A 25535-nucleotide genomic window follows, 5' to 3' on the forward strand; every position below is an offset into this window, starting at 1 on the left:
CTTTCCTCTCTACCAGTACTGTATGGAGTCAAATTTTTGTAGTAAATAATTTTGCAATTTTCATAAATAGCGGGCAGTTACTAATTTTTTCCCTACGAATATTCAGAATTTTACTGCAAATTGGTGAAAACGAGCCAGCTTGATTTATTTCACTTTTTTGAGGCCTCTTCGAAATCCTTGCAAGTAGCGTTGCCTTCTCCAAATGGCCGAGAAATACCGTTTGTAACTTACATGTGAGCATCCCCATCTCCTCAAACGGGGAGTACTGAGGGGGGTTTCCAGGAGTTTCAGGAAACCCCATTGGATTTTACACACCACTTGAAACACTAAGAAAGTGAAACTTCAGGTTTCCAGAATCTGGAATCTATTATGGAACAGGACACATTTTAAACTTTAAATAATAGTTTGAACACGATAGCGACACTTATAGCATTGTTCATAGTTGTGATTTTGGTAAAAAGATCGAAATACTCTAATAGAGCAGTCAGGTAGTATGAACTACTCTAATATAACAGTCACTTAGCTGTAGTGAAAACCTCTTTTCAAAATTCCTACATACACCCCTGTCAGAAATAACAAACATGTTGAGCTTATCTTTTTCGGCAAATGCCCGACAATATTTCCATTCTTTGCTATACTTTTACAGCAAGTGGATCGTGCGCGTTTCCTATCTCCCTCTGGCAAAGCCAGGAGCATTTCTTCTCAAACCGGCATCCACCTAGCTAGTAGCTATCCTTGTATACATGAAATCCTCTCATGCAGGAAGAAAACTGTACTTCTGGCATTGTCGTTATCGATCACTACTTAGCTGTTTAGAAGTCCGTCTGCATCTCGATTAAATTAGCTATAGTTATGAAAATTAACCGAGCTCAGCATATTTTAATGAAATTTTTATTACGAAGATTTTGTTTGGCGAATATTTTCAACTTTTACGAATTTTTAGTGCTACGAAAATTTGCACTAAAATAGCTCTGTTCTTATATCAGTAGTACTGTGTAGTAGGGATCATGGAGGTTTGGGTTTTTCTGGCCAAAATACCATCGAAAAACCAGCTTCACAATACCATCCTGGTGCCTTGGTTAGGTATAACCAAGCCCAAAAATGCCTTCAGTACGACCCTAAATGCTTCCAATAGGTAGCTACAAAGTTTTTTAGAAATTTTCTCCTGACTAGGTGAGGGGTAATAATCAGCCAAGTGAGTGTTAGTAATGTACATAAGCTATGTCTAATGTTTTATTCTGTCACACCAGGTGAGGGCTAGTAATCTACAGGAGCTGGTGTATAAGGCAGGACAAGCTGGTGTTACCAAGGCAACAGTGACAATCACATTTGACAACACAGATCAATCACAGAGTCCATTAGGGTATGAGAGTTTTGAACAGATCACCATATCACGTCAGGTAATATACTGACATGTTACACATAAGTGTTTATTAGTTATTAGGTTGTTATTGGTGGTCGTAACAAGTACCTGATTAATGGCAGTAATGCCCTTCCATCTCGAGTACAGGACTTGTTCAGATCAGTACAACTCAATGTCAACAATCCACATTTTCTCATCATGCAGGTGATTATCTTGTTATTGTACAGAAGGGGTGATTACACAGCAAACAACATCAGATTATAGAGAATTTTAGGATTAGAATGGTTCATTCATTGTAGTGGTATTTATTATAGCTGGCTTCCTTGACCACGAGGCAATAACTTATGCTCAACCCAGAAGTGTAGGTTAGAGACCTAGAATGAGGATCTTTGTGGATTTTAAAATCCACAAAGATCTGAGGGCGTGGTCTCTAACCGACTTAGAAAATGTATGCATTATATAGGGGCATATAGGTGGAGTCATTGTGGGATTGGGTTATATGTCATACTGAAATCATCGTACAATGTTAAAATAATCACGGAAGAATGAATATGTTTTTGTTGCAGTGTTGAAAAAAATTGAAGCTCGCACCACTTCCTTTCTCAAGTTAGACTAATTGGATCTGGCACAGCTGGGAAACGGCAGTGATCAAGCCGGGTTAGCGGTAGCCAGTGCCTATGGCGTCACAGCAGTGTAAAGAACACATGTCGAAGAAGCAGCTTGTGTGGATTTATACGATGGGAACGAGTTGTCACAAGTTGTGCCTTCAGTGGCGCCACAGTAGCATGAAGAACAGGCACGGTTTCTAATATGGACCACACCCACATTAAAATAATGCTCTACAAGGAAGCTTACCTAGTTAAGTCTTGGTAAAGTCCATCCATAGTTTAATAGACGACGAAAACAGCCATAAAACACTCTAGAAACAGATGGGCGCTAAACAGAATTTTTTGTGATATTTTTGGACTTCTCCATTCATGATTACAAATGTACGTACGACGTTACATTGTACCTCCCATAATTGAATTCTTTTAGGTATGCCTATAAAATAAATAGAGTGGTTAATCACATGTTGGCCTGGGTGACTGGTCACCCACTGCAGGCTATCGGCCTGATTATGCTTGGAGGGAGCATTGCAAATCAATGATCGAAAGTGAGATTTGTGATGCTTTGAGGTCTTTTCTTTTTTTTTCTAGCCATTTTAAGAACCTGCTAGCAGGTCTCTTAGTGGATTTTAAAGACCTCATTATCCTCCAAAGATCAAAGCATATTATCAAGAGTTAATAATAAGAGAGGAGAGTGTCTAACGCCATATAGTCCTGTAACAGATGATTGCACAGAAGTTAAATGGCTTCTTTTCCGCATAACGTGCAGACTGGCTAGTATATTTTCGCATTTAACCACAAAGGCTATCCCAGACACAAGGGCGTGCGTTCAACTCGACGTTCAAGTTCACCACGAAGAGCATCGCTCTGTTGCGTAAAGAAGTGTGGCTGTTAACCTTGAAGATAACTCTGGAGGAGAGCGTCTGAGAAACCAATAAACACTGAACCAAAGGCGGAGTATCGCTTCGAATTTTCGCTGCGTCGCCATGTTACCCTACCTTTGAGCATTCTTAAATTGAAGGAGCACTGTTCCCTGTACATACAGCTCAGTGTTTAGTTCAGTCTTCGAATATTCTCGAGGATTCATCACGGTGCGGCTAAACTAATTGCGGTAAGTAAACGAACAAATACTAGAAGCCTATACGTTACACGGAAAGGAAGCCGTTTAACTTCTGCGCAATCATCTATTACAGGCCTATACAGCGTTAGACACTCTCCTCTCTTATTATTAACTCTTGATATTATACATACCATTTTCTAATTGCAGTTTTTGGCTGCCCAATTAGAACTAATTGCATGAATATATTGGAAGTCATTGAAAAACAGATGATTTTAAGCTGTTTTATTTATGTCGTTTAAAAGGACAGTACCCCAAGTGCTAATTTGCATCCTGTAAAATATGTTCATGACATAATAATTTGTTGCATCATTCCACAAAATGGCTACTTGCAGTGATTTTCTAAATGGGAGAATTGTAAACCAATGGAAATGGTATAAACTTTGTACTGTTTTACTAGTAGGGTATCTTCCCTGCAGTTGTTTGGTAGAGAGAAAAAACTGCTCTGTAAAGTTTTGCCCCATGCAAACCCAAACAGCCATTTCAGCCAGCTGGTATTAACTTGTAATATTGTCATGATTGTGTCACTGACAAGGACTTGTAGGTAATGAGTGTCAAGGCCTTGAAGGATCGGCTGCAGGTGAAGGTAGCGTGTTCTTATGATGACTTTGACAACCACTGATAACAATGTGAACATGTAAAACATTTATACAAAAGCGAAGACAATGAACAGATGTTGTTTACCTATGGCATGAAAAGGTGTGTGCAATTAATAGTCTATTGTCACTTGTAGCATGGCTTCTTCACATAGCTGGTGATGGCTTCTCTGTGGCTAAAGCCAGCTGCTACAGACTTGTATATACAAGCCTGTTTGGTCAACAACTATGGGCTAGTGCTACTGCTCTTGTGGCTACATTTCCAAGCGCTCCATGCTGTTTCATTACCTTAGAGAATTCAGGCCATTTTAATTTATAATCTTCTACTTGGTTTAAAGTTTAAATAACCTGTCTAGGCATGTAATTCTACAGCAAAATGATTCCAAGTCATTGTAACAGACATGCAGAAGTCAGAATTATTGATCACTACCAAATCACAATGCCTCAGTTATTACATAAGACTGGTCAAATGCAGTCACACTTGTATGATTTCAGCATGTATGGTTTGCCTCTTTAAAGATGTGTGTTGTCAAGTCTTGTTTTCTGACCTCATTTTATAAATCGAAGAAATGTTTCACCAGAAACAGAAATGGAATGCTATCCTCTACTAATAGATCACCTCTATATGTGACCAGCTGAGTTTTTACTGTATTCCTATATTGGTGTAGGTATGTGTGTATTATGGAAACAATTAAAAGTACCAACTTCATTAGTCAGAAGTATTTAAAGCAGGCTATTTGCAGTTAAAACCTCCTTTGGAAAAGTCTTTGGCTGTTACAACAGAGTTTATGATCATACAGCATTTAAAAGCATTGCGATGACACTTGGTACAGGATGTGTACAGGTTTGTTTGTAGTGCTAACAATAACTGTCACTTGGTCGCTCATTTTCCCAAACCCAGGATTTACCAATGCCACCTCCCCTTTGTGTACATTTTCCCAAACCCAGGATTTACCAATGCCACCTCCCCTACAGCTAGGCTATGGTCATATCACCAGCAGCTGTAATGACCATAGCCTAGCAGGGGCAGATCCAGACTTTTAAAAAGCGGGGTTCCACTTTGGGGTTGCAAATTCAGCCTAGCTGTAAGTTGAAGACAAAAAAAAGTCATCACCTGCTGACAATTAATAGCTGCCCCTCACCATAGATGCCCTCACTAACTATATTTCCTTATTTATAAACTAGATACATAGCTTGCTACACTGCTCCTCAAAGGACTACTGTGACTGCTCTATTAGAGTATCTCAAGTAAGAGAGGCTCTTTCAAAAGGGGGGTTCCATGGAACCCTTTGAACCCTCCCTGGATCCGCCCCTGCCTAGTGATATGTTGCAGCTATGTGGTTGTATTTAACCTCAAAACTTTCAATGGAAACTCCCTATTCCAATTCCAGCAGTAGTGCTCTGCGATATATCGGTAATACCGTTTATCATGATATATTATCATAACCGATTATCATACCGTGACAACATTTGATAACTGATATATCGAAATACTGGTATATCGATGAATACCGGTATAAGATTGCTTTTAACCCAGCCTTTGGTGTTTAATTATCCTTAGTTGATGGTTTAGCAGACACGTCCTAAACAAAAACTTGAGTTACAACATGCTTACTCGTACTGAACTATATATTTTTTGGTTTTTGGGATGATACTGCTTCATACTAGGCCCAAGAAATGATGCAACAGTTACAATAACAAGCTAACTATATATCGATATACCGTGATATTTTCCTGTAACTAATACTGTGTATTCAAATTTCAATACCGCCGAGCTCTATCCTGCAGTGTAAAGTGCTCCTCTATAGCTAGCTCATGTCTGCATAATTTGACTATATGTCTGTACATTTGTGAATATGTAAGGACATTCGTCCTCAGCACCTTAAAAATTAAATTAAGGTGCTAGCGCCTTTTTGAAGCCACACAAATAATGTTGTTTTTACCTTTGATACAGGTAAAAAAGAAACTAGAGGAATCTAAACTACTGCTTCGAAGATTGACCTAACTCTTTGTACTATACAGAGACCAAAGTATAAAATTATACCTTGTTTCATTCATGCGCTATAGTCCCTCAAAGTTAACCCATACATTTTTCTTATTCCGAGATACTGGCTGCTTGCACATGCAGGCATCAAATTCGCTGTGAAGATTCTTCAATAAACTTGTGGAAATTTAGTGCATGGATTTGTCTTTGCACTTTTTCTTTCTTGAGTTATAAAACAAAGCGAGTGCCCGCGAGCGAACTTCAACTTCCGGGCCTTGTAACTTCGTGCTGGATTACAACAATTATATTTCCATGTGTTAAAAGTTTGAAAATTTATCACTGATGGCCCACCAAAAGTTTGGTAGAGATCCAACTAACCTGTATTCCAGAATATCACCTTTTACAATACAGTGTAGAACTTGCGCATGCCAACCAGTTATTACAACAAATTCCAATAAACCACAAATCAAATAACAAGTTATAAATGAAGTTGTGAACGAAAGAAAAGCTCTTGTTCCTTTTCTTTACACACTGGGACGCCTTCCTGTTGCTAGTGGAGTTGCCAAGGCTGCTCTTTGATAGATAATATGGAGTCAGTGTCTTGTAATGGGTGATAAATCCAGCTGGACTACCTAAAAACAGGTGTACAAATATAACTTACCAGCATACACTATCACTCTAGAAAACACAGGAAGAACGTGTATCCTCAGCTACAAACCAGCTTGCATTCACACTGTCTTCAAAACTAACACTTTCAGGCTAATTCACTCTTTGGCACCCAGACAATAATTTTCATGATGGTTTTCAAACAAAACAGGCTGTTTCTTGGGCAATTTCTTTGGTGCAAAACATGGATACTTTGAGTATGCATAATATTGCCAATTATGATGTAGCTAACAGCCACATGTGGTTATGTGGGTTGTCCCTTGCATGGCTTCAAAAACCTAGCACCCTTAAGGTCTGTGATACAGAAACAAAGCCTACCAAAATGTAATTCAACTTGTCTGGTATCACTAACCAAGCCACCACAAACTTATTTATTTTTTATTTGAAAAGTTGCAATGCCAAACCCTATTATATAGCTGTTAGAATGTGTACGTGGGTACTGATAAAATATTTATAAGGTCGGTATCAGCAACTAAAATGAAAATTTTTCCAATGGTAATTGGTGAGGTATTTTCAAAATACACAATATCCAAATTTATCTAGCTACTCAGCAGGGGTTAATTGGGTGGGGGGGGGGGGGAGCAAAGGCCCCCTGGGTTAGCTAACCCCCCCCCCCCCTAGATTTATACCTAAAGGTTTAATTGATCCCAAAGTTGTATAATCGAATGGTCAATATTCAATGTCATCACAGCACCATATTTATGCCTAAATTTTCAAAAAAAAATCTGCAGGAGCATGCCCCCAGACCCCCCTAAAATCTGAAGTAGCTTACTTTGCCCTCCCCCCCCCACTTAATATTCTGGGTTGAGCCCTGCTCAGTAGTATCAGAACATTTTGATCCATAAAAGTGATGCAATACTAATTGCCTTGTTTACAAAGATTAGATCTGGGTCACTTTGGATCACCAGTTTGTTGCTGTATATACTGTATGTAGTATCTTCAACATGTTATCACAATCAAATGGTGTATTATTATTACAGGGTAGGATCACTAAGGTGTTGAACATGAAGCCTCCTGAGGTAGTGTATGCTAATATTGTTACTAATAATAGCCATTGTATGGTGTTCAGATATTATCAATGATAGAAGAAGCTGCTGGTACTAGGATGTATGAGAGCAAGAGATTATCTGCTCAGAAGACCATCGACAAGAAAGCCATTAAGCTAACTGAGATAGATACTGTGAGTACCACATTGTACACATTTAGTGATCACCATGAGATCTTCAGGTATTGACAAGTGATATACTACCCTTATTGGAGAAGTTGAGAGGAGTAAGTGTTTCATCTATTAGCAGTGTGTGGTCATGTGTTAATAATGTTCCCATTGTGCAGTACACTATTTGGTTACTCTAATACAACAGTCAGTTTAATCATTAGTCTCTCACAGGCAGACTTTATTTGTGTGTAGCATCGCCATGGCAACATTGTTAGTAACTTATCGTGCAAGCCATCTGTCTAGTTAATAATATACCTGACCACATTGGTGTTGTTACGATATATGTGTATATTGTGTGTACGTAATTCCAATAGGATCGATCACTGTATTTGGAATATCAGAAGATACTGAGGGAACTGGAACACCTCAATAGGTTACTAATTGCTCAACAGTATTGTGAAGCACAGGTGAGAGGCTTATATTATAGATGGAGCTCTGATAGGTGTCTGGTTGGTGTTGTTGCAGAAACTGCAAATACAAGCAACAGCAAAAATGGAGGCACTGGAAGAAGAAATGACTTCACTGAGGAATAAGACTAAAGAGGTTTGTGCAGTTATACTTCATTACAATGGACCCTCGGTTATCCATAGTGTTGAATTGTTCCGATTATATAGTGGAACCTCAGTTATCCGGACCCCAGTTATCTGAATTCTCGGTTAACCGAACTACGGAAATGAGTAGTGACTGTTCTATTAGGGTAGTTTAATAACAATGACATTCTTGAAATGTTCTTTGTGATTACTTGTACACAGTTTCAGAGATATGGAATGATCACCCCTGGTCCCAAGGAGTTCAGATAACTGAAGATCCATTGTATTTAGTGCAGTACACTTGGGCAAATACAGTACAGTTATATTATATAAGGAATGTTACAAAGAGCAACCTCACTCAGACAGCACGATTGATCACATGAGTGGTATTGCAAATTGCTAAAACTAGTCTACCACTTTGTTTTATGACTTAAAATAGATCATAAGTGACCCGGATCTGGAAAACCCTGCATAATGGCACAGTTTTTATATATTTTAAAAATATGATGTAAAAATGAAGTAGGCATCCAAGCAATAATAAGTAGAGATGAATGTTGGTATTACAGCATAGCTCGGTGGGAAGATTCCTACTTTGGCATTGGACAAAATAATTATTGTAACATGTTAATGTAGGGATTTTCCCTCCAACCTATACTGTAATACCATTTGGATCCCTACTTCATTTTTAAATTAATAATTTTTAAATATACTAGTTTGAGTTTTTTTGTGATAGCATACAGCTATTCATGTGTGACTGTTCTATTAGAGTGACTGCTGTATTAGAGTACCTGGAGCCAGCCTTTGCTCATGATGACCACACACCCTTATTATTATTGGTTTAGCTGTATTCATAATGCTAGCACAGTGAAAATATGACATGCCCCTGGTAGGTTGGTGAAAGTAAATAGATTATTGCGAGGTGTGGTCACCACACTCGATTGTTATTAATCTGCCAAGATCATTAGTGGGCGATGTCTCATACCTATTGTGAAGTTACAGTTATCTACTAAGCGTAAGCGCTTAAAATTGGTGTGTAAATGTGCTGCTCAAGGAAGGTGTCGATACTGAAAAATTTATGCCTCAATATGGCTTCATTGTACTAAAAAGACAACCAGCCTGATAAAATGAAAGACCAGGCGCAGAGGGCACACACTCGTCAGAACCCCAAAAGGCACATTCCACTGGTGAGTTTGTTATGGTGGCCGTGCACTGCTTCGTTTGGCCTCCAGCTTTGCAACTGGTCAGGTAGGCTGGTAGACAAAAGTTCGAGTTTCAGTGATTTTTTTTTTAAAATTCTATATCTGGCCACCTGTAAGTGTTTTCGCTGTATTTGATGTTAGATGGACTATTGTTATTCCATAAAGGTAGTTTTCATCGAGTAAGATGTCTCTGGGATGGTTTTTAAAGGCGGCATGCATCACTTTTGGTGGGATCCCTACTTAAAAGTTACTACCGTACTGTTTGATACTGTACTATGCAATAGCCACACTATGCAATACAACAGTTCCACATGACTATTACAGTGTGTAGCAGAGAAGGACAAGGCATTAGCTGCAGTAGCAGAGTTAGAGGAACAACAAAGACAAGAAACAAAAAGGACACCACTGGGTGAACTAGAGAAGGCAGTAGATGAGGCTGGAAATGTAACTATAGTAACTACGTTGTGTTGTGTGTGTGTGTGTGTGTGTGTGTGTGTGTGTGTGTGTGTGTGTGTGTGTGTGTGTGTGATGGTGTCTTGTATAGGCTCTGGCACTGATAGAGGCTAATCTGAAGAATAGTAAGGAGCGTTTAGTGAAGGAGAAAGGCAACTTGTCTAGTCTACAACATGCTTGTGCTGAGGTGAGGTTTATTATAACATCTGTGTGTCGTATTGTGTTGGTGTGAGGCAGCATAGCCAAGTGGGTAGAGCATCAGCCTGGTAATCAAAAGGTTCCAGGTTTGATGTCCGGTTATGCCGATTTGGTCTTCTTTTTGTTGTTTCAGTGAGCGATCATATTGCTCCAGTCTACCCAGCTGTATATTGGGACCCAGTGGCCTAGTGATAACTGGGGAAGCAGCCCACCCAGCTGTAACATCAATGGGTACCTGGTGTTTACTGGGGAAGCAAATGCCCAACTGTCCTTGTCTTGCTTACTCGTGATGTCCGTACAAGTTAACGATGTACAGTCATCATAACAGCAAGGAGGTCCACAGTTGTGTCTTGGCTGAGTACCAGCAGACACAGGCACATCACTTGGTGAATCATGTATCATACAGTGCAGTAGTACTGTATAGTAGGGATCATGCAGAACTGGGCATTTCCAGCCAAAAATATCACCCTAAAACCAGCCTCAATTTCCCTTCATGACAACTTGGTGGTACTGGTTAGGCACAGCCAAGCCCAAAAATGTCTTCAGGCCAACCCCAATCCCTTCCAAAAAGTTTCTATGGAATTCTATTTAACAAAATTTTATTTTGACTAACTGATGCCTTCAGCCAAGCATAACTCGACAATGGATATAGCTACGAGCTTGATTTCTTCACTGTTTGATGTTGCTTCATCCCGAAATGTGTCTTTTCACCAACCACAGTATGTACAATACACGCATCATGGACTTTCCTTTGTCCCCAGTTCTTTTTGCTGATGACGCAAGTAGGGCTGCACCAATTCTAGTATCAGGCTGATACTGCTGTTTTCATGGAGTATCAGAATCGACCATTATATTGTTGCAGATACCGATTTTTATCATGTGCTACCAGCAAAATTACTGATTTATGCTGAAACTTGTGTGTGAAAATGCTTTACTGAGAAAAAAATCGATGTACCGTATTGTCTCGAATTACGGCCCAGGTGTTTATTTCTTTCAAGCAACTTTTTACCCCGGCTACTAAACAAGACCGGCGTTTATATACCTGATCAGCATTCATGAGTCAACTTCATACCTTGGTGTTATACTCTCCTGGACTCTCCTTGATGTTTCCCTCAGCATATTTCACTGATTCAAGCTTAAAGGAATGTTCTTCACTTCATTGTTTATAACACCATCCGAATTGTTAAAAATAATGACTTCACTAGACGTTTATTTGAGACCCGGCGTTTATTTCTGTTATGATGCTTTATATCCCTGGCGACTAGACCATACCAGGCGTTTATATGAGACCGGCCGTAATTTGAGGCAATACAGTACTCTATTAGAACAGTCAATAACTCTAATAGAGCAGAAGTGACTGTTTTATTAGAATATTTTGTGTTTTTGTAGGCACCGTTATGATATTATCTACACTTCTCTAGAAGAATACTGGAATATCCACTGGTTTTAGTAGAGCGGCTTAGCGAAATATTGTGCAGAAAGTATGAAACTTTGCACATAGTATCTACCTACCATGAAGGTGTATTTTGAGATATGGAGCCGTCGCAGATGTGACCTTTGGTGTCCTCTACAGTTCCTTTTTGCTCAAAAATAGTGACCTTTGTCTATATATCACCCTAAATTTGTTCAAATTAGGTGCCAAATTGAAGATCTTTATCCAAGAAACAAGTTGATACTAATCTAACCATGAGCACTGCAGGTTACAAATACAACCCCAAAACATGGAGAGATATCCAGGAGTGAGGCATAGGGGTTATGTACAATACTCCTGTGAGATAAATCAACAAACATCATAATTTATGTAATTTTGTAGTCAGATTAAGTGTAGGTTATCGCACAAATCAAGGTATCTTCACTATTTCGCCCAAGGTGATTATGTGCCATTCCGAAGATCTCTAAATAGCAAAGATACTGTGGATTTGGGCAATAACCAATTTAGACTATGGCTCCTTCAGCTCTAGTCACTGCCAATAATGGCGGCTTCCTGATCGAATTAGTGTTAAAACAACTCACTGGTAGGCTTCCTAGATGAATACAATCATCTCTATTATCCAGTGCTGTTTTCTTTTAAGGTTACAGTAAAGTCGAAGCCCTTCAATCCAGGGAAGCCAAAGTGTGCACCGCAAAAATTTCATTAACTGTACCACATTGCATAATACTCCATAAAATTTAAATGGCGATTGTGCCAAGGCTAGATTTTGTGTTTGGTTTTTAGTGCTATTTACCACTAGGAAAGCATAAATGTTGTGTAAATGAGTTGATGAAAGCTTGTTAATATATTAGGTAATGGTTTAATTGTAGTATGGCATGATGACTTCTTCATGTCTACAAGGCCATCAAGGTTACTGTTGTAATTAGTTCTGTAAGGCTTGTAGCAAACATCAGCTTAGTGAATCAAAGCTTGTTGGGTGCCTATATCTTCAATGTACTGTCGGTTCTGTTAGCGCGTGGCACTTGAATGACATCACTAATTATTTGTGGTTTCTTTGGCATTTCACTAAAGTATACTATTACTTCATGTCAGTTTTCTACAGTATACTACTAGATAGGCTAGCTGTTGTGGCTTAGAACAGTTCGGACAGATAACAAAAAAGTGCATTTAATTGCATTTTCTTAGCGATACAGGAAGGATTTGTGTGAAACTTTGAAAATTAAATAACTGTTTTCGTACACTGCACTCGGATTGCTAAAGCAAGCCTTTCTTAATGGCTTTCTGTCCCTGCCCATGTGTCTGCTGGTTGGTTTCCACTAATTATCTTGGCAAAAAATGGTAATAGTTTCCCAGCAATTTGACGTGTAGTAATGATTTGAAGTCTTTCACAAACCACACTATAACTCTTGAGCAATTAACACTAGCAACTTCAAATCTCCCAACCTATTAGACTAGTCTATGGACTGTAATGGGCCAGTAAGTAAAGATGTGTGCTTATTGGCAAAGGCGAGTTATCACCGCATGCGGTATTTTACCTATTTCCGGTTTACCGTAACCTTAACACTCTAGTGATGATTTCTGGTGGCTGTTGTGACTGGAATCCAGCTAGACACGTGACGCATGTGACAAAAAAAATTGTCATGGGTACCTAACCAGTTTAGATACCTACCCGCGGGTATCTATTGGATTTTAAATACCTCATTAACGACCAAACTTCAGAGCATACTATGCATGCCATAGTCTAAACTCAAATTTGAGGTTGTTTATGGCTATAATTTGCTTCTGTATAAATAACAATAATATTTTAATGCAGGTTATACATGCTACTATCAATCACGTTTGCTGAAAAGCCTTATACGTATCTATCATACCGTATTGATAGCTAATTTTGTGAACTGGCTATAGGAAGATTATGGTCCTGAACTATACCTACACCTTGTATCTCCTCAGATGAATAAAAAATCAGAAATTTTAAAATGGGAATAGGGATCACTGAAAAAAGCCACAAAACAAGAAGGAATCGCTGGGGTGGTAATGTAAACCAGAAAATCCCTATTTAGACTCTCTGTCATAAATCTTTAGCTACATGCTCTGTCATTTTGAAGTGAGTCAAAATAGAGATTTGTGGTTAACATTACCACCGACAGAGAGTCAAAATAGGGATTTCTGGTTTACATTACCACCCCAGCGATCCCTTCTTGTTTTGTGGCTTTTTTTCAGCGATCCCTATTCCCATTTTATTCATCTAGTTTGTGTACTTTTTATTAATCCAGTAATGGATTATGAAGAAGACTGTTGTGAATAGTGTAATTTTGTATTCTGCATAGTAACATCATCAACATTTCAGTACAAACATGAAACTGATCAAAATTGCAATGTGCATACAGGCTGAGAGTCTCCTAATATGAGCTACAATTTACATTACTAGTGCCTTTAATAGCTGTCAAATTCAGTGCAAGGATTGTTGTTATACACTTGACTGCATTATACATCAGAGTGAACTCCCTTCAGACTGGAAGAGGGCATATGTAACACCAGTATACAAGAAAGGCCTGCGTACTAATCCATCAAACTATAGACCTATATCATTGACTAGTATTTGCTGCAAGTTGTTGGAACACATCATCTCCTCAGTGATATCTTCTCACTCTATTGACTACAATATCATGTGTACAAATTAACATGGATTTCTTTGATTGATAATGAAAACTGTGGTGAATAGTGTAATTTTGCATTCTGCATAGTAATGCTGTCAACATTTCAGTACAAACATGAAACTGATCAAATTGCAATGTGCGTACAGACTGAGAGTCTCCCAATATGAGCTACAATTTACATTACTGGTGCCTTTAATAACTGTCTAATTCAGTGCAAGGATTGTTGTTATACACTTGACTGCATTATCAAACGGTACGGTCGTACCGTTTAGGTAGGAATCCAGGTGAAATTTTCGTGCGCCCCCAAATTTTCTGCCTTTAAAAATCATCCCAGAGATATCTTACAAGACGAAAATCACCTTTATGGAATAGTACTAGTCTATATAGTACATAAAACAGCATTAAATACAACAAAATGCTTACAGGTGGCCGGATATAAATTTTTTTTAAATTGCCAAAACTCGAATTTTAGACTCACTGCCTTACTCACTGACCACAGTCGCAAGCCTAGAGCCCAAACGAAGCAGCGCACGGTCACCATTTTACCCCACAATAACAAACTCACCAGTGGGATGTGCCTTTTGGGGTTCCGACAAGTGTGTGCCCTCTGCGCTTTGTCTTTTCTTTTATCTTCAATCAGGCTGCTTGTCTTCTTCGTCCAACGAAACCATATCGAGGCATTAATTTTCCGTATCAACACTTTCTTTAAACAGCATAATAGACGCCACAAGATTATTTAAGACGCTTAGACTATGCTACTGTACGGAGGAATAGATTATATTCCTTACTGATATAATCTATGACGGAGGGTACTGTACGGAGGTACTGGTACTAGATAGCTTCACGATAGGTCACAAGATCACGCCTATTCTACGCATTATTGATCTATCGATTGAAACCACGATGACACACCCCTTTCACTAGCTGTATTTCAGTGACCACACACCTTCAATTTGGAATGCTGACTCAACATACTCTATAATCGATCGAAACCACGCCCTTTTTTGGCAAGCGCACATCTTGCAGGCTGCCTCGAGATACTCTAACACAGCAGTCACCCTAATAGAACAGTCACATGTTTATAGCTAGCTGTATGCCTTAACAAAAAAAAACAACTAGTATATTAAAAATTATAAATTTAAAAATAAAGTAGGAATCCAAACGATAAAAAGTAGTGAAACAAGAGAAGAACAATGGTAGCTATTACAGCATAGCTCGGTGGGAAATTCCTACTTTGGCATTGAACACAAAATAATGGCTATATCATGCCAAAGTAGGGATTTCCCACCGAGCTATGCTGTAATAGCTACCATTGTTCTTCTCTTGTTTCACTACTTTTTTTGGATTCTTTTAAATTTATAATTTTTAATATATTAGAGTATTTACATGACTGCTCTATTAGAGTATTTAATCTGGATAACCTGCCCACGTACAATAATCACGGAACGAAAAAGACCACCTTGCAACAAAGTCATCACCTCAGATTAAGCTTCCTGGCCTATACTGAGTTTAATAAAAACAGATTCTATTAGCCACAAGCAGCGCACACCAAAAAACTCAACTCTGAGTACGATCTTGTATGGCTTCTCGTGCATAATGGCATTTTGGCAAAAAGGAACAGCCTGGTTTGGGCTGTTTCCATCCGAAAACAAAATCAAAAATAGGTCATGGACATGTACAATGATCCATTCAGCAAGCCTTGCTACTTTTTATCCCAGGATTCTCCTTGTAAACTTCGCTATGCCTGTGAAAGAAGAATAAGAATAATAATAATTATAATATTATGAATAATAATAATAATATGAACAAACGGGCATATTTCAGTTTTGTCTGAAATACACATACTGTTTCCTTTTCACTTGATACTTACTAGTGGACCTATACTCATTGCAAAGAACCACCAGAGGGTTGTTTTGAGCTGAAGGATGCTTTTCAAGGTGGTTTTTAGGTGTGTGTTCTATTAGGATTTTTGTAAAAAACATGAGCGATCCCTACTATGAACCCACTATCGTGGTTCATGATATTTGCCTTTAGAGAGACACACACCCGAGATGTGGTGGAGTCTGAGGGACTAACTAGACAATTTGTGTTTCACAATTTGGTTCTATGTAGCAAAATGTGTTCCATGTTTGCAAGTATAGCTAAAATGCTAACAACTTCAAAAAAAAGTACTTTCCAAAGCTTTACAGCAAAAAAAAAAATTTGCATGCAGGTTTTAGAAACAGTACTATCAGTCAGATCTTCATCTAAGAAATGACTAAAGGGGAGTCACAATGAGAGTAATGGAGGACAATGGTATAAAGATCTTTGTGTGTTCATAGCTAGTTTACACGCATGGCATCCAAAGGTCAATTCCATGATAAATGAAACCTCGCAGCTAAAAATTAAACCAAAAAATCTTCAAACCATTATGTAATCATAATACTCATATGCCTTGTAGTTTCACTTAATACTATTGAACAAAAAATTTTGGCCAAAACAGCTGAGTTATGGCGGTATTATGATGAACCATTTTTTAATGCAAAATTTCACCATTTTGACACTTTTAAAACGCAAAAGGGCAGAAGTTCCAAATGATAAGGTCATTTTAGTCAATAATTGTTTAATGGATCAATTTTCACATGTTTTGTAAGAAATTATCACTAAAATCTTGTATTAATGTTTAGGAGTGCTATAAAGTGGTGAGCTGTTAGAGCAATGCAGTACCGTATGTCTGTAATGCATATACACACTAAAGTTTTTGCAGCAGTGGATACACTGCTATAAATTTTGTGCCACTTTATATTATAAATAAGCTTCCAATAAGGCACAACTACATACCATAAAAATTGTGATTCTATTTAAAGAACAGTTAGTACTGGTGTTACAAATGTACAAATTGTTTGTACGTCCGTAACATGAATGGGAAACCCACCAGCATACTGCTTCTGAATGCTGTACAACAGCTTTATGATAAACTTTGTTTATTCTTGTCAACAATAAAGTACTTAACTGAGTTCAGCTCTCTTTAATACATGGTTATAGAATTAGAAGGCAATTGTACTGGAATGACCATAAAATTCTTCCAGATCTACTAGAATCAGTTGGTAGTAGCCTTGTTGTCAGTCACCTTACCACACTCTTTTAATGGTAAATGGAAAGTATTAAGCAACAAATAAAATGCAGTATTCAGGTGACCTTGATTGTAGATGTTTCTATGCTGTTTGGCAGAGACTGGAATCATTGGATGTACAAGGTGTATCTCCAGGTTGTGGTAGTATCTGATCATGATTTGCTTTGAGAATCTAGGCTACCAACAGCTGTACAACATGCACCTAGGACACTGTCATTGGAATCGCTTCAGCTAATGCTCTGATATTTTCAAAGAGGAGATGGGCTCTCAAAAAGGGAATAAACCCCTAACCTAGCTTAACCTGAGTAATCTGCCTCCCAACCCACTTTTGAGATTTCCTATTACACTAAATACAGTAATGACCCTTTCTTGGCCAGTTGAAACGTGTAAAAACTTTTACAATATCCTGTTGTAAAACTATATCAGAAATATTTCTTTTACAGTGTAATGATACAATGATGTGTACAAACTGTGAATGTATGTCCGTAACAACAGAATAGACCATACTAGAAATAACTTATATGTACTTGCCTCACTATGCTGTAATGTGCTTCAAATGTTACTCACAATGTTAATGCATAGTAGCTGTAGAACGTGAACTGTACAAGTCCTCACTAAGTATTGGGCATATAAATCTATCTTATAAGCAAACTGAAATCAGAGCTGTATGTCCGTAACACCGTAAAGCAGCTGCTAATTTCATATGAACTAAAAAAACATAGTTCTCTTGCACTTAATTATAAAAGCCATCTCTATGGTGAAAATATCTTCAATAAACATTGTTGCATATACCCCCATAGTTCACAGAATTTTAGAGTTAATCTTTGTATCGGAATTCGAGCAAGTTTCCACGTACGTCCGTAACACTTAATATTATCCTTTTCTTGTCCAGTTAAAGTAAGCAAAATATTTTTACACTGTGCTATGGTAAAGGTATGGCAGGTATATACGTCCTTGTGATATTAGTATAGTGAAACAACACTGTGTACTAATAGAGTAAGCAGAGGAAGTGTGTGAATGTACGTCCGTAACAATGGAATTGACCTAAAGGGGAATGCCATGCACCCAGGATATTTTAGACTCCCTCAGGTGCATTCTCAGGTACAACCTCTAAAGTACCTGAGAATGACCTACAGTACCTGAGAATGATGAGAAGTAATCTCATGCTTGTATTCTCAGGTACAGTTCTGGGCTGGCTGTTGTACCAGGCAAGATACACATGTCATGTATTTCATTCAATATTACAGTTGTTGTTGACATTCGCTGAGATTTTGATTTATAGATTAAGGAGTTCATTTGTCAAAGGGGGTAAAAGGTAGGTGAAAAAGCACCCCACCCTCCAAATGAACTATTACAGAAACCCCCATTATAGTTAAAACTATTAATAGAGCAACGTGCATATAATTATGAGCTTTTGTTTAATTACCACAAGAGAGGAGGCTCCATGCCCCACCCCTGGGTATCTTTCCACTTTTTGATTGTATAGGTAACCTGCAGTGCTCATGATTAGCTAAAAAAGTATATACAAAAATTGAGTGGCAAACAAGAATGTAGATGAAGAGTGTAATTGCGTGAGCGGTTGGATTTATATGAATTTGCTGCTGGTAAAAATTACAATACTTTGAAATGGAATATGCTATGAGCTTGCAACAAGTATCAACTTGTTTCTTGGATAAAGATCTTCAATTTGGCACCTAGTTTGTACAAATTGAGTGTTGTATGGGTGATTTATAGACAAAGGTCACTATTTTTTTAGCATAAAATGAACTGTAGAGGATACCAAATGTCAATCTGCGATGGCTCCACATCTCAAAACACACTTCATGGTAGGTAGATACTATGTGCAAAGTTTCATACTTTCTGCCCTAAATACACAATTTGCTCATTTTTGCTAGCTAAGCTGCTCTACTATTTGCATTTCTGTGACTTCTTTCTTTGTGAATCTTGATTGGCTACTTCATTATAAACATGAACCATACTGAAAACGTGTACAAGAATACCATGAAATGCGCTATATATATATTAAATGTGTACGCTATGAAGTAGCTACTTTAATGTACTTGGTATTGGTACTTGTACTTGCAGATACTTCCCAGCTGAGTACTTGGTAATTAAAGTATATTGGTAAAGTGGCATTGGTACAGCAAGGTGTTCATTTATTCGCGATAGTGCATTAGTGGCTTCCTGCTAATAATTTATTTTGGACGCGCTACTTGACTTTCTGTGCTGGCTGGTACGTTTGTTTCTTGTGTGTTTGAGTTCAACTGATTGTTCCAGACGACGGGTGTAGGATAAGAACTCATTTTAAACAAAGTAGCCCCCCCCCTCCCACTTTTGAGTACTTTTCTCCCCCCTATCTTAAACCATAGCACATAAATCAATTGTTATAGAATATCAGTACACCAATCTATGTGCACAATTACAGTTTATGTTCAACAAAAAATTGATGGCGTCTTTGATTGACTTTTCATAGCTACATCGATTCATCTTTATGAAACAAATTAGTTACGTAGATTGATCACCGGTTCTATAAAAAGAACAGAAACAAGTATAAGGAAAAAATAGGAATTTTAACTAGAGTAGGGATCAACTAGAACATAGTGCACCAATAAAAAGTACTGAAACAAGCTTGAGTTAGTATATTCTAGTTGATCCCTACTCTAGCTAATTTTCCCTTATACTTGTACCCTCCTGCTGAGGTAGTCTCCGTAATACGGACGACATCAAAGTGTAGACACTGATGATGAGTGTCTCTTGGTGTAGGTAAACATGCTGAGATATACGTGTAGAGCATAAAGTAGATGAGAACTGCTGAGGTCTGCCATAGCACAGCTTAAGTTGGTTGTGGTGAACAACTAGGTCCCTGGCAGAAGATCCAATCAGTTTAACATGATGTTAGTCAAGTGTGGCTCCGTTAAACCTGGATGGTCAGAGAAGTTTGCATTCCAGTGGAGGGGACCTCAGACAAGACCAGTACAACCAACTAACTGTATAAGGGGAAGATATAGTTTAGCTGTATAATAGCGTTGTTTGTTACATTCATGCAATGACTGAATGTGTTTTATTACTGTAAGCTGTATGGAGTGACCAGTGGAATTTTGACACATTCTGGGACATCTTTAGCTTGGCAGCATAAAAGTGGGCCACACATTGTGGAAGGAACTAAATCCGGTGACAGCATGAAGGGTAGTGCGGTACGCAAACAACACTCTTGGAAGGTAAAGATTTCAGTCAGTGATCATTAACAGCAGTTGGCAACTGTTGCTACTAAGATACAATTGAATCTCTCAGCCTGGCCATTTCCTTGGGGATGGTACGTGCTTGTACATGTCCACAATACCTAGATATTAACATACAGTTGCCATTATATTACTGCTGTGTAGGTGTGATATCTTTGTGATTCTAATTGACACACACTCATTACATCAATGTATTACATCATCACCTTCCCTACAATATACATTTAAACTAAAATGACATTTAACAACAACAAAGAAATCACACAAATACACAATAATAAATTAGGGTTGAAACAAATAGTTTGAGTTTCATAACATTTGGGTGCTGCTTTACCCACCAAAGCTTCATTACCATGGATACTAACATGCTAAACCAGTTGTGCAAGTATTGTCACTCCTTGTGGAAGCTACCATTTACATATTTTTTGATATACCGTAGATTCCCTAAAATTTCGGCATCTCTAAATATTCGGCACTCCCCGTGCTTTGAACGCAATGTGCTCTAAATTTCGGCAAGCGCAGGAAAGTTTCTAGTTATAAGCGCGCTAATTTTTCGGCACTTGGAATACTAGTTGATGAAGGTCTCTTGAGTACTGAGGATTCCCAGTGACCTCACAATATTCTACCTCAATGCTGAATGAAGCACCAAGTGTGAAATTGTTCAGGGAACGTACCCAACGATACCATCGTGTGATATCATTCACAGCTACAGCAAAACGATCGTTTCTGTTCGCAGAATTAAATCTCTCCTGGCCTCACATCTCCTTGTATAACATGATATACCCTCAGATAATGTTTTGTTAAGCCATGGAGCACTTCATGCAGCACCTGGTAGCGAGATTTATCACGAGATAGTGTAATAATATTACTGATTGTGGTTTCTATTTTTATTAATTATTGAAATCCTTAATATTACGTCTGGGTGATTGTATTCAAAAGCGATGTAGTAATGACATTGACCATCCCTCCTGGATAATGCAGGAAATCGTGGTATATAGCGCTGTGGCCAAGTGAATGTTGTGGAATCGTCAGCTCCGCCTCAAGGCGTTCCTGGTGGTTCCTGTAGAAAGAAATCCAGAAAGTAAGCAATAAACAGATCGCAAATAACATAGCCATGAAGTGTGCAGACTGTATTAGGGATAGATCCCTAAAAATTCAACAATAGCACAAGGTTGGTACATTTTTTCCTAATTGTTCAGCTAGACACGAACGGAATTAATTTATTTCTGCCAAATTTTTAGGGAATCTACGGTAGTTATAGTTTAAACAATGGTTGTTTGTACTACAGTGTACAGGGTACCCCTAATAACAATCAATTATGTTTATCGATTGTTGACATGACATTTGTAACAAAGCTTTGAAACTTCGGTAACATTTTCAAAATAAGCTTCAGTGTATTTGTACATTCGTTCACTGAACTAAGCTACTTAGTGTCAATCATCCCTATATCACTTTGGTGGTCTTATGACTCATCCATATCTTGAGGGATACGTAATAGTGGCATTGCTGTACCAACCCTCTCATTGTTCAGATTCATAACAGTAGGTTGTTCACTGGAAATTCCCATCATCTTCCAGTAGACAAGACTCAGCTGATTTCTTTAAATGGTTTCTGTTCCTTCTCAGCAGAGTCCCATTGGACATTGATACAACATAGACACAAGGGGTGCTGTGTTGTTTGAAAACTACAGCTTATGTCCAGGATTAATCATTTAGGTATCTCAACACATCATTTGCTTGTAATGGTGGAAGTGGCCTGACACGTTTGTTATACTGTAACTTCTATTTCACCTGTTAAGATTGGGAGCTACAGCTCTGGCCATAAGATGTTGGGAGATTGGAACGTTTTGTTCCATAATGAGTTGTGCAGGTGATTCAGCCAATTCTAACAGTGCTAAGTTTATATCCTACAGTATTTTTAGCCTTCTTAAAAATGTTCTTCGACTTACGTTCAGCTAGCCCATTGGATAGTGGAAATGAAGAGCTCAAGTCTTGGCATATCAGCAATAACTGTGTCAAGTATGCCATGTCATGCAAAGGTGGTTTTTAACACATCGATTGTATATTCAGCTGTTTTGCCCTGCACTTGGACAACTGCTGGAGTAATCAACGATCAAGAGGTAATCTTGGTAAAGTGGTCAGCTCCAACTGTTTGCCAGGGGCGTATTGGAACTTGATGTTGCAACAGAGGCTCCGTCTGAGAAAAGGTGTTGTACACTGAACATTTCTCACATGCAACAGCTGTGGCAATCAAGCTGCAACTGAGTATCATTTGTTGTTGCCAAATGAATGTTGTAGAGGCTTCTTCACAATCGACTCTAAAGGTTTATGATCTATCTAAACATTGGTCTTGTTATAATTGATAATGATTAGAATCACCAAACAGCATCAACAGACAGTGTACAACAGCCATTGTGCATGCATGCCGAGGACTGGTTACACAAGTACAAAAACCAGTTTTACAGGTTACATCATGCGATTCCTATACATTACATAATCACTATAAATAGAATCTCTAGCGTCAGTTACCACATCTCCTCCGTCCTAAAGTTTGTAGCGATCTGGAGGTTTCCTGGTCCTAGGTGGATTGCGGCGAGGAGCTGTGGTGCTCAGCGTAGTAGATGAACCAGAAGCACCTGGGGAAGGTGAACTGTCCTCCACTGATGGCACAGGTGGTGTAGCTGCTACTCCAGATGCAGCAGAATCCTGGTCACTGTCTAGTAGTACGGGAATAGGGGTGTCTTCTTCTCTAACATTCTCCCTGGATTCATTACTGTCCATGTCTGTGTGTCTTCTTCTTAGTTGATCCACATGACGTCTCCAAATAGTTTCTGACTCAGCTAACCTAACCTTGTACGATACTGGACCAGTTTGTGCTGTGACAACAGCTGGAACCCAAGTTGGTCCATCTCTAAAGTTCTTAGCAAATACTGTGTCTCCTACTTGGATCACTCTCACTCTAGCATGTTGATCATACTGGGATTTCTGCTTGTCCTGTAGTTCTACTACTCGTTTCTCTAAATCTGGCTTAATCAAGTCCAGTGCCGACCTCAACCTCCTCCCCATCAAAAGTTCTGCCGGTGTAGATCCAGTTGTTGTCTGGGGGGTGTTCCTATAGGAAAAAAGAAAACAAGACAGTTTAACAATAATTGAGCCCTCCTTCATCCTGGACAAGCCATTTCTAAAAGTGCGCACTGCACGCTCGGCTAGTCCATTTGAAGAGGGGTGCGCTGGTGCAGAAGTGACATTTTTTATTCCATTGTGATGAGTAAACTCTGCAAACTCTTTACTCACAAAGTTTGTTCCATTATCGGAAACCAGCATGTCTGGAATGCCAAACTGCGCGAACAACACACGCAACTTCTCCACAGTTGCTGTTGTAGTGGTAGAAGCCATTGGTATCACCTCAAGCCACTTAGAGTGGGCGTCAACTACTACAAGAAATCGGTGACCCAAGTAAGGACCTGCATAATCAATATGCAACCTAGACCAAGGCCTTGTTGGCCAGGTCCATGGATGTAACGGGGCTGCCGGCGGTGAGGAACGTGATCTCTGACAAATGTCACACTTACTAACCAATTCCTCTATCTTCTGGTCTAATCCTGGCCACCAAACAAACATTCGTCCCAAAGATTTCATACGTGATATTCCTACATGGCTGTCATGTAACTGCTGCAAAACCTTCTGCTGCAAGGATGGTGGCACAATCACTCTATTGCCCCATAAGAGACATCCTTGCTGAGTAGATAACTCAAACTTCCTCATCCAATAGGGCTTGAGTTCCTCAGAGTCACACGAGTCTGGCCAACCCTGCAATACAAACTGTAACACACGAGATAACAATGGATTACGACTAGTTTCTTTCCTAACATCACTAGCCTTCACTGGTGAAGAGTCAAGATGCTCCATCAGTAGCACAATCTCTGGGGGATCTGGTACAGCCTCTGGCACATCTGGCAAAGGAAGCCGACTAAATGCATCAGCATTTCCATGTGCTGAGGACTTTCTAAACTGCAAAGTGTATTCATACATAGCCAACATCAAGGCCCAGCGTTGAATGCGTGCGGATGCCTGTGCTGGGACAGCCCGCTGTTGCTTAAACAATCCTAACAATGGCTTGTGATCTGTTACCAATACAAAGGTGCGACCATACAGGTAGGTATGGAACTTCTTCACACCAAATGCACAAGCTAATCCTTCTTTTTCTAGCTGCGAGTAATTGCATTCTGCACTGGACAGGGTGCGCGAGGCAAATCCTACTGGTCTCTCAGACCCATCTGGCATCTTGTGGGACAAGACGGCCCCAATTCCATATGGCGACGCATCACATGCAAGGATCACTTCCTTGGTTGGATCAAAATGTACCAACACCTGTGCAGTAGACAGTAGCTTCTTTGAATCGTCAAATGCCTTACTCTCTCTGTCCGACCACTTCCACTTAACTGCAGTCTTCAGCAACTTATACAATGGGGCCAGAGTTGATGAGAGGTTGGGAAGAAACTTCCCATAATACGATAGCAGTCCCAGGTACGACTTCAGTTCTCCGACATTCCTGGGAGTGGGTGCTGCTACAATAGCCTCCACCTTCTCACTCAGTGGGTGTAACCCCTCTGCATCAATCTTGTGCCCAAGGTATACTACTTCTGTCTCAAAAAACACACACTTCTGCAGTACCCTTAACCCTGCCCTCTGGAGCCGGTTCAACACCTGTTCTAGCAATGTCATGTGCTCTTCCACAGAGGAACCCGATATCAGAATATCATCTAAATATACTACAACTTTTGGTACTCCCTGCAAGAGTGCTTCCATGGTCCTCTGGAATATGGCCGGTGCTGAACTGACTCCATAGAGTAGGCGGTTGTACCTAAACAACCCCTTCTGGGTGTTAATAACTACCAAAGCCTTGGACGGTTCATCTAAACACACTTGTTGATAAGCCTGACTGAGGTCCAACTTAGTAAAGTACTTACCACCTGCCAACCTTGCAAACAAATCACTTATTTTGGGAATGGGGTACCTATCTAACCTAGCTACTCTATTCACAGTCAGTTTAAAATCTCCACAGATCCTAACTGAAGCCTTATCTGCCTTTAACACTGGCACAATGGGCGCTGCCCATTCCGAAAATGTAACTGGCTCTACAATACCCTCATCTACAAGCCTATCTAA

At 39.2% G+C, this 25535-nt stretch overlaps 1 protein-coding gene across 2 annotated transcripts in view; it reads left to right on the forward strand.

The window, feature by feature from the left end:
• The window catches only part of LOC136255699 (structural maintenance of chromosomes protein 2-like), a 90520-nt gene that overhangs the window by 1670 nt on the left and 63315 nt on the right, over window positions 1–25535 (forward strand). The window contains exons 2-10 of one of the 2 annotated variants that reach the window (XM_066048511.1): window positions 1251–1400; window positions 1445–1567; window positions 7312–7350; window positions 7401–7511; window positions 7559–7603; window positions 7862–7954; window positions 8013–8090; window positions 9601–9720; window positions 9821–9916. In XM_066048511.1, the coding sequence (XP_065904583.1) occupies window positions 1251–1400; window positions 1445–1567; window positions 7312–7350; window positions 7401–7511; window positions 7559–7603; window positions 7862–7954; window positions 8013–8090; window positions 9601–9720; window positions 9821–9916 (855 nt within the window). The remainder of the gene's footprint in view (window positions 1–1250; window positions 1401–1444; window positions 1568–7311; window positions 7351–7400; window positions 7512–7558; window positions 7604–7861; window positions 7955–8012; window positions 8091–9600; window positions 9721–9820; window positions 9917–25535) is intronic. The other variant, XM_066048512.1, reaches the window with a different exon arrangement.

Source organism: Dysidea avara, chromosome 5, assembly GCF_963678975.1.
Source record: "Dysidea avara chromosome 5, odDysAvar1.4, whole genome shotgun sequence".
Taxonomy (NCBI): Eukaryota; Metazoa; Porifera; class Demospongiae; order Dictyoceratida; family Dysideidae; genus Dysidea; species Dysidea avara.